General features: G+C 43.6%; 1 protein-coding gene across 1 annotated transcript in view; it reads left to right on the plus strand.

Annotated features, from left to right (window-relative positions):
• Window positions 1-10,421, plus strand: part of NAV2 (neuron navigator 2) — a 388,116-nt gene that overhangs the window by 150,317 nt on the left and 227,378 nt on the right. The window contains exon 4 of the mRNA XM_023521874.1: window positions 6,378-6,450. Coding sequence (XP_023377642.1) covers window positions 6,378-6,450 — 73 coding nt within the window. The remainder of the gene's footprint in view (window positions 1-6,377; window positions 6,451-10,421) is intronic.

Below are 10,421 nucleotides of genomic sequence, written 5' to 3' on the forward strand. Positions count from 1 at the left end.
TGGGTCTCTGCCGCCTTGTCAGGAGTGATTTTTAACCTTAATGGAACATTATTAAAGAGTGGATTTGAGACTCAGGAATGTTTTTTGAACTCCTCCTGTGAGCAGAGAATTCATAGTAGAGGGGAAAAAATTCGAGGCGCTTGATGGCCTTATGGATCGTCTGTTAAATGATGACCCAAACTTTTAGTTTTAGCATTTTCTGGGAGTTCATTTTGGCCATCCGCATATGGCCCCCTGTTTCACCTCTCCTTTAGGAGAAAGCATTCTTCGTGCCCTTAGGCCTCCTGTCTCCACCTAATGAAGGAAGTTGCTTCCCTTGGTTATATGTTCTGATTCTCCTTGACATGGGTGGAATCCAGGAGTATGTGTCGAAAAGCTCTGTGGGCCCTAAAGAGAAGCATTATGTAACTGTGGGCTCCTGGACAGTGGGGAGGGCTCCAGACCTCCACCACAATGCCTGGCACAGAGCAGATATCCCCACAATTATGTTCATTGGATGAATAATTAAAAGAATCATATAACTTAAGTTTCTCAATTTTGGCACTATTGACATTTTGGATTGGATAATTCTTTGTCATGGGGGACTGTCCTGTACATTGTAGGATGTTTGGCAGCACACTTAGCCTCTACCCACTAGATGCCAGTAGTGGTTCGCCACCTCTCCACCCTCCCCCCTTGTGACAACCCAAAATGTTGCCAGACGTGCCAAATGTCCCCTGAGGGGCAAAATCCTTGCCCCTTCTTGCCCGCCTCTACCCTGCCCAGTGGCGAACTACTGATCTGCCTTGAATGCTCATTAATATGACAATTAATGTACTTTATGCTCCTTGAAAGGAAATTTCTATAGAATTATAACATAGTTGTGGAGCAGTACTATTCTTGAATATGTTGATGGATGTCTTTTAATTTAGTGTCACATTGCTACATTATTGTTGAAAAACTTAACCTACTTACATGACACATGCCAGGATAAATAACAAATGTACTATTTTTGATTTTGTGTTAAGGGATTCAGGGGTGATCAGCTTTTTCTTTTTCTCATTTTCCATGGGGACGAAATTGCCAAAGCCTCACTTATCGGCCATGCGTAAGGTATTATATTTAAGAAGTAAGAAAAGATGATAGGAAGAGACAAGGGATACAAAGGACTTTTATAATTTTACTATGACTTAAATACTAGTGCCTCTTTGTGGGGACAACAGATAATTTTGAGTGGTTTTGTTTAAAAAAATTTTTTTTTCATTTTTAAGTTACAGTGTGCATACAATGTTATATTAGTTTCAGGTGTACAACATAGTGATTAGACATTTATATAACTGCTGAGGTGATCATCCTGATAAATCTAGTACCCCATCTGACACCATACATAGTTATTATAATTGACTATATTCCTTATGCTCTACTTTACATCCCCATGACTATTTTGTAACTAGCAATTTGTACTTCTTAATCTCTCCTTTTTCATCCATCCTCTCCAACCCCCGCTCCCATCTGGCAACCATCAAATGTTCTCTGTATCTATGAGTTTGTTTCTGTTTTGTTTGTTTGTTTAAATTGTTCTTTAGATTCCTCTTGTAAGCGTGATCATATGGTATTTGTCTATCTCTGTCTCACTTATTTCACTTAGCGTAATACCCTCTAGGTCAATTCATGTTGTTGCAGATGGCAAGATTTCATTCTTTTTTATGGTTGAGTAATAGTCTATTATATGTGTGTGTGTGTATGTGTGTGTGTGTGACACACATACACCACCTCTTCTTTATCCATTTATCTATTGATGGACACTTACGTTGCTTCCATGTCTTGACTATTGTAAATAATGCTATAAGGAACATATGGATTCACATGTCCCTTCAAAGTAGTGTTTTGAGTCTCTTCGGATAAATACCCAGAAGTGGAATTACTAGGTCCTTGTCTCTTGTTATAGCCTTTGTTTTAAAGTCTATTTTATCTGGTATAAATATTACTATCCCAGCTTCTTTATTCTTCATTTTCATTTTCATGAAATATCTTTTTTCATCCCTTTACTTTCAGTATGTGTGTGTCATCCAATCTGAAGTGAGTCTTTTGTAGGCAGCATATATAAACATCTTGTTTTCTTATCCATCCAGCCACTCCTCTGTCTGTTGATTGGAGCATTTAATTAAATGATTACATTTAAAGTAATCATTGATAGATATGTAGTAATTGCCATTTTATTATTCATATTTTTTATTCTTCTCCTCCTCCTCCCCTCTCCCTTCCTCCTCTTCCTCCTCCTCCTCCTCCTTCTAAAAGTCCCTTTAACATTTCTTATAATACTGGTTTGGTGTTGATGAATGAACTCCATTAGCTTTTTCTTATCTGGGAAGCTCTTTATTTGTCCTTCAACTCTAAATGATAGCTGTGCTGGGTGGAGTAATCTTGGTTGTAGGTCCTTGTTCTTTATCCCTTTGAATATTTCATGCCAGCCCCTTCTGGCCTGCAAAGTTTCTGTTGAGAAATCAGCTGACAGTCTTATGGGAGCTCCTTTGTAGATAACTAGGTGCTTTTCTCTTGCTGCTTTTAAGATTTTTTTTCTTTGTCTTTAAGCTTTGGCATTTTAATTATGATGGGTCTTGGTGTGGGCCTCTTTGGGTTCATCTTGTTTGGGACTCTCTGCGCTTCCTGGTCTTGTATGTCTATTTCCTTTTCCAGGTTAGGGAAGTTTTCTGTCATTATTTCTTTAAATAGGATTTCAATCCCTTGCTCTCTTTATTCTTCTTCTGGTACCCCATGATGTGAATGTTGTTACGCTTGATGATTTCCCAAAGGCTCTTAAGCTATCCTTATTTTTTTTTAAGATTATTTTTTCTTGCATTCTGATGGGTGTTTTCTGCTACCTTATCTACTAAATTGCTGAATTGACCCTCTGCTTCATCTAATCTGCTGTTGATTCCTTCTAATATATCGTCGTTTCAGCTATTCTTTATTTCTGACTGGTTCTTTTTTATATTTTGTATCTCCATTTTTATGTTTTTTATCATATTTTAAAAGTTCTAAGTTCATCTACTCTTCTCTCAAGTTCATTGAGCATCCTTATAACCAGTGTTTCGAATACTGCATCTGGTAGATTGCCTGTCTTCATTTTGTTTAGTTTTTTCTCTGGAGTTCTGTTCTTTTCTTTCATTTGGGACACGTTTCTCTGTCTCCTCGTTTTGGCTGCTTCCTGTGTGTGTTTCTGTGTATTAGGTAGAGCTGCTATGTCTCCTGTCTTGGTATGGTGTCCTTATATAGTAGGTATCCTGGGGCCCATTGTTGCAGTCTTCCTGGTCACCTGAGCTGGGTGCTCTTGGTGTGTTCCTCGTGTGGGTTGTGTGTGCCTTCCTGTTGTAGTTGAGCCTTGGTTGCTGTTGGCATGGTGGTGGGAGGGATTGACCCTCAGGGTGATTCGTTTGGAGGACTGGCCATGACCACAGTGGAGAAGTTGTGCAGGGGCTGACCCAGTGGAGCAGGATTAGCTCTAGTGGAGCTCTGGTGCCTGCCAAGTCTGCCCATTGGGTATGTCGTGTGTAGAGGTGGTTGGATGGTGCTCTGGTGTGATCTGAACCTGGACACCGGGTATGTTGGCTCTGGGCCTTCTTGGGAGGGGCTCTAGTGCAGGGCAAGTTCAGCTGCTGCTTATAGCCTGCCCAGGGCCACTTGGTATGAACTACAAAGTGATCTTCAAATAGTTGCTACTTGTCTAGGTCTGCAGGTATCTAGGAGAGGCTAAGCTGTGACCTGAGGCTGGCTGCTGCTAGTGCCAGGCTTGGGGCTGTTTAGCAAGAGGTACAAGACACACCGAGGCCAGATGCTGCTTTTGGCAGGTTTGTGAACCTGTGCGAGATTTTAGGAAAGTTCGCAGCATGAGCCAAGATGGGATGCATGGAAAAGCCAGTGCAAGTGACTTGGATGGGCCTGCAAGTTGAGTGGGGTGGGGTCGCTGGGAATCATCAGCAAATGGTGTTAGCTAGATTGAAGGAGACTCAGCTATGGCTCCCGCCTGTACATGCAGGCCGGTAGAGGGGAGGGCTCAACAAAGGAACAATAGCTTCTGCTAGCGCTTCTGTCTATGAGAAAGCTGCCCCTCCAGCCCTTGCCCTGAAGCCAGACAATCTAGATCCTCTCTGTATGTCCCTGGTGCCTTTCATGCTGCTGACCCAGAGCTGGAGCTCAGAGCAAGTGAGTCCCTCAGTGAGTGAGTCTGTGCCTGAGCTTTTTAGGAGAATCAAGTGGGACTTCAGCCACTCTTTTTCTCACTCAGTGACTGTCTCTACTGTTTCACAGCCAGAAGTTATTGGACTTCTCTCCCTGTCCCTGGAACCCTGGGCTGGGCAGTGTGGTATGAGGCTGGGACCCCTCAATACTTGGGAGTACCTCCGCCAATATTGGAGATATTTCTCCCGATTTTTAACTGCCACAAGTAGGTGTGGGACCAGCCCATTTTGCCTTTCCACCCCTCCTACCAATCTCAACGTGGCTTCTTTTATAAAACTTTAGTTACAGGGCTTTTGTTTGGCTGGACTTCAGGCGGTCCTCAATGATGAATTTTATGTAATTTAGTTATAATTTTGAGGTGGTCGTGGAAAGAGGTGAACATGGTGTTTACCTACTCCGCCACCTTGACCAGAAGCCCTTGAGTGGTTTTGATGGGTTACCACTATGTGCAATAGCATAAATAAGGACTGATAGTTATTTTCTCAAAAACAAGGTTTTATGATAGAGTGAAATAGCATTTAGAGATATAATTTTTATTATACTTATGAATGGAAGCAAATTGCCCCAAAACACCCTCCACAGGGCCCTCCCTTCCATTCCTTTTCTTTCTTCTCCCTACTTTCCTCCAAGATGGTAGCACCTGATAGTCACTGTCAGTCATCTTGGGCTGGAAAGAAGAAAGGAGTGTGAAAAGCGTGTTCACTTTTTCTCCCTCATTATAAGAAATTATTTTCTGTGATAGTGGCAGGCATAACCCATAGCATCAGTGTTTATTTAGTTTGAAAGAAATTGCCTTTTTTTCTTGAGATGAAAAAAATGTCTCACCGAAGTAGAGCTGGAGGCTGGGAAAGAGATGGAAACCTGAGCTAAAAACTGCAAGAATAGAGTACCTCAAGCTCAGGGTTGAGTGGATTCTTCTAAAATGTAGTTTTATTCAGGTGTCTCATAGCTTAATTTAAAGCATTTGGAAGATGTGAAGACTGAAAGTAGAGAAGAAAAATGCCAGACTTTGAGGAGGGTGGATGTGACCAAGATAACTGCTAGAAGACTAGAGCATACTCTACTCAAATTAGAGCTTTTAAAATGTAGATGTATCACTCTTTGTGTCTATGAAGGAGCCATCTTTTATTACTTGGGGAAGGGGAGAGAGACGGTCACATCTGTGGTGTGACAGACAGTCATTTTTTAATTCAAAATAAATTCCATGGGTTAAATACTGGCTTTGGTTTATAAGAATGTTGATGGTGCCTGGAAAGGAAGTAAGGTGGGCAGTGAGTAGTTGTGAAGGTGAGGAGGAATTTCTGCTGTGAAATGCAAACTGTGTGGAATTCAAAGATCCTTATTCCAAGTCAAAAGCAATTTTTTTTTTAAATTACGGTCATCATTGACATTAATCAAGCACAAATATTTTCCTATAGACCAAAAATTAATTAGCCCTGACAACTGAAGTCAAATCAGACCTTTGGGAATGACCTAATTGTTCTTTCTTGAGGGCTGGACGTTAGCTCGCCCTTGGTCATGGCGTCAGTCCTGGCAAAGGCGGAGGCCTCCCAATCTCTGTTAGGTGGGTTCCTTCTTGCCACAGAAAATGCAAAGGACAGAGTGGTTCGGTGAGGTCACAGTCCTCCCTGGTCATCTGTAATGCCTGCCATCCTGAGAATTTTGTGAGTAAACATTACCCAGATTCCTGCTGAAATTCCCATTCACTATTTGTACATTTGACTGCCTGTTGCCTTGGTGGCTGGAAATTTCTCCCAGCTGCTGCTAGGTGGGTGGGTCTACTAACCTCATCCCCACCTCCATTTTTCTGGCAGCTGCTCAAGTTTTCTGGATTGCACTGGTGACAGTGATCATCATAAGAGCTCCAATTCCACCCTGGTTATTTTTGGCAGTTGTGAGCAATCCAAGGCCTTGACTTTGGCTCTGTGTGGTTCGGATGTTTGGTAACCTTTTCCCGTGCAAGTACAGACAGGGGAGAGTCTTGACCTGCATCCATCCATCCATCCGGAGTTTTCATGTCTTTCTGTTTTTCCTTGTTGAGAACCTTAGCAAATGTACAAGGAACCCTCTCTTTGACATAGCACTTTGTTTCTAATAAAAAAAACGGCTGCGAAGAAGGTTGAATACTTATTGAGTGTCTATTGTTTTTCTTTTTCTAGATTGAAAACATAGATGCCTGCTTGAATTTCCTGGCAGCTAAGGGAATAAACATCCAGGGGCTGTCTGCAGAAGGTGAGTCAGTGCTTGTCATGAAGCGGCCTTTTTGTCATTAGAAATGCCCACCTATTACTTACTGATGACGTGAATACAGTTAAGACAAGACGTGCTGGTGGGCTCTTTTTTTTTTTTTTTTTTCCCCTTCTGGTTTTGAGGCATTGAGGCAGCTCCGTGCTTGTCTAGACTTGAGGATGCCACCTTTTTGACAACCTAAAGAATCACTCCAAGAATGCATATTCAGCCATGCTGGCCATATCTGTAAGACACTGAGTGAATACTGAAGACGACAGCTTCTCTCTGAGAATGGCTTACTCAAACAACGCTGATTTTATTTACCTGACTAGCAATTCAGTTAATTATCAAGCCAGGCCTTATCTGTTGGAGAGAGAACACTTAACTGCAGAACATCTTAAAACTACAGTTCTCAGGGAGAAATGCCTACACTTTATCTCTTTTATTAGAAGTAGTACTTTTCCTAGCTTAAAAAAAAAAAATAAAAGCACTTGATTTATTAATGAGATGCTACATTTTGACATCCTGATTAGTTGTTAATTAACTCAAATTTGGTGGCTAATTAGCACATTAGTGTTTGCTGGTGGTTTGCTGTTCAATTGGGTATGGTCTGGAGATGACTGGTCCGAATTCTCAGCCTCCTCAGGCAACATCATGCTCTGGAAACATTCACTCTCTCTCCTATTTGTAAACACAAGCAGCTGCCAGCTCCAAAGCTGCCATAGGCCCCGGCATCCTCCCAAACTCATTAGGCTGCACCTGCCTCCACTTTTCCCAGAACAGGTAAAGCAGTTTGGGCTTCAGATGACACCGCCTTTCCCTAGCGAGGTTTGTGCTTTGAAAAGATGCCTGTTAGCATCGACTTTGGTGGCTGGGGTGGGGAGGAGGGGAGCACTGAGGAAGGAAGCAGCCCAATGGAACAGGTAAGTTTGCAGATGTGATGGATTCCATCTGGGGCCCGTTCTTCGCCTCTGTTCTATGATGCAGTGAAAGCTTGCTTTTCCTGCCTGTATTTCTGACCTGCAGTCTCTTCCAGTGTTGGGGGGCAGGTGGTGACTCCTGGGGCCTCGTGGGTGTGTCGTGTCTCTGAGTGGGACTGTTGGAATTCCCCAAGTGGAAACTCATATGTGCTGGGCTTATTCCAGGTCAGGCATGGTCACACTGCTTCCAGAGGCCTCTGAAGCAGCTGCTGAGTGACAAGTCTTAATCCAAGCTCTGTGAGAAGGGTCCTTCGTGATTCCTTTGCCCTGAGGTGTGAACCCTTCTCCATGGGGGTGAGGTCAGAGTGGATTGACTTGTGGCGTGCACATTGCTGGGAAATGGGGTGCTTGGTGGTGGCGTTGCCATGGGTAGGTAGGGAAATGCAAATTTCCATTCCGAGGAACACATTATTTCCTTTTGGTGGAGAGCGCTTGTGATAGCCTGTAGGCGGCGGGCACATGCTCCTCCTAGTTTCTGGGAGTGATTGGACTCCGGGCTTGTGCCCCTTGGCAGAGCATCAGCAGGGACAGAGGCTTGCTCAGCGGAAAGGGCTCTGTGGAATGTGGACTCTGTAGGCCAGCTTCTGTCTCATGTGGCTTGGGGGGAACTCCTGGCCACTCAGCCATCTATCTACTCTTTGCCCTGCTTTTTGCCTTATTATTCTCCATCTCCCCTACCCCTCTACCTGCCTCAGGCATAGAGAATCTACTCAATAAATATTTGTTGAATGAATAAGTATCAGCTGTGCTTTTAAGGCTTTACGTATATCAGTTACAGTTCTCACAACTGAAGTTGGAATTTATAACAGGCTGAGTTTACAGAGGAGGAAACATTGGCTTAAAGAGGTTATGCGTGACATCTCCAAGGCCTGTAGCTAGTGAGTGGCAGAGTCAGGATTTGAACCCAGGTCTATGTGATTTTAGAGCTCTTGTTCATGCTGTCTTGGGACAGCAGATGAGTAAAAATCTAGGCATGCCATGTGCAGGTAGAAGAAGTCAGAAAAGATTGAGAACTCTGTTAGCTGGGCCACTGTGTCAGAAAGTGTTATGCAGCCCATGAAGGCATGTAATGCAGACACTTGGCCACCATTCCCCAGATCCTCGTTGATTCTAGGATGTGACCCTGTGAGCCCCTGAGCATAGAGGAGCATACTTGTAACAAGTGTGTTGAGGTATCAGAAACTGGGGTGTTACTGTGAAGTAGGTTTATAGTATTTCAGTAATTGCTCCCAACTGTGCTATGTTGACCCCCTTCCTCCCCACCCCCCACTCTTTTCTGCTGGGTCAAAACTCACTTAATGATATCTTGGCCAGCACTTAAAACTCTTAAGTTGTAGTCATTATTAGAACAGTAGTGTCAGTACTTACGACTCAGTCCTGTTCATTTTTAAACTTCGATCTCAGACTCTACTCAAAGCTCTTTTCCCCCATACCCCCCAGGGCAAGTGACTTTCGAAGGTAATGGGTAGTTGAGGGCACGATAACGTGACTTCCTTTCCCTTTCCTTGTCCCTGTGCTCGAACCTCCAGGACTGGGGCAGCACAGAAGAAGCAGAATGTGGCTGATGGCGAAGTTGCTATCCTCCTCTTGGGTAATTGCCACTGTCCCCATGTGGGGGTCTCTGCATGCCCTATTGACCAGGGACTCACTCCCATGCTGCTCCCAGGGCCTTGGTAGTCTTCTGTGGGATTTGACCAGTTCTTCCAGCTCACTCCCAGCTAGTAGCATTCATGTCCCATCCCCCTGATTCAGGTCCTTCTTTGTCCCCACACTAAGGTGGTCCCAATAAGGCTGTAGACCTCAGTCTCATGATCCTTCCATTATCTACTGTAGAACCAGCAGAAAAATGTGGGCTCCATCTTCTGCTTGCAGAAGGTAAAATAGGCTTCCCATCAGCTGGAAGTCCCCCACCATACAATCTCTCTTCAGCTATTCTCCCCTCATTCACATGGCCAGCAAGCAGATCCGCCAACTCTCTGCTAAGCAGGTGTCCAACTGCGGGGACTGGAATGCCAGCACCCCCACTTGGATGGAATCTCTTAGAGCCTCCCTGCCTTCAACTTCAAGGAGTACAGGGACCCTACCTTCTTTATCCTTGGTGAGGTAGGAAGTATATCCTGTCTCTGTGATCATCAAATATTATTACGCTCCCCCACCCTCAGTGACATTTTCTCATCTAGATTTTCTTACATTGATTTTTTTTTGGTGGGGGGAAATGAGGAATGATGATGATGATGTTTGTTAGTAAGACCGATTCTGAATTGGTACCATGTAATTGGATGGCGACTGGCCCTGACCTTTGTTAACTACTTGAACTTGTAAAGCAAGGGTACTTAGAGCCTTTTATCCTCATAAAATAGAGCGTTATAGGATAAGCCTTATTCACAATTTCAGGGTTACAGCAATCTCACTTGACATACTGTTAAATTATAGGGATAGAACCCATTTATTGAGAGCTCACCACGTGTCAGTCACTAATCTAAGTGCTGTACACATTTTATATCTCATTTAATCCCCTCAGCAACCTTATGAGGTCAGTATTCACATTATCCCCATCATACAGATGAGGAAGCTAAGGCCCAAGTGGTTGTTACGCATGGGAAATGGAGACCCATTAGGTCAACAGTGGCTACTCACATCATCTGATTCAAGGCCTGATGTTTTCTACTACTCACTGCTACCTACACTTCTAACCACCTGCTAAGTACTAGAAAAGCATTATGGTGTTTAAAGAAATCATGTAGTTTTAATGCTTTTTGTTTTCCTTTTGAAGATGGTTGAGTGCCCTGAGGCTCCTCCTCTGATGGGAAAAAAAAACAAAACAGCAGTTGGAAAGCCCCATAGGTATATCTCCACCCTTTCCCAGTGACTAAAGCTGGTTTCAGGAGGGTGTATGCACCTGTCCTTGAAGCGTTTCAGCAGCTCCGGTTCTGCCTGGACTTGCCTGTCAGAGAGCCATAGAGAGCCTTTGTTCCAGGGCACAGATAACACATG

Source organism: Pteropus vampyrus, unplaced genomic scaffold (genome assembly GCF_000151845.1).
Source record: "Pteropus vampyrus isolate Shadow unplaced genomic scaffold, Pvam_2.0 Scaffold321, whole genome shotgun sequence".
NCBI lineage: Eukaryota > Metazoa > Chordata > Mammalia > Chiroptera > Pteropodidae > Pteropus > Pteropus vampyrus.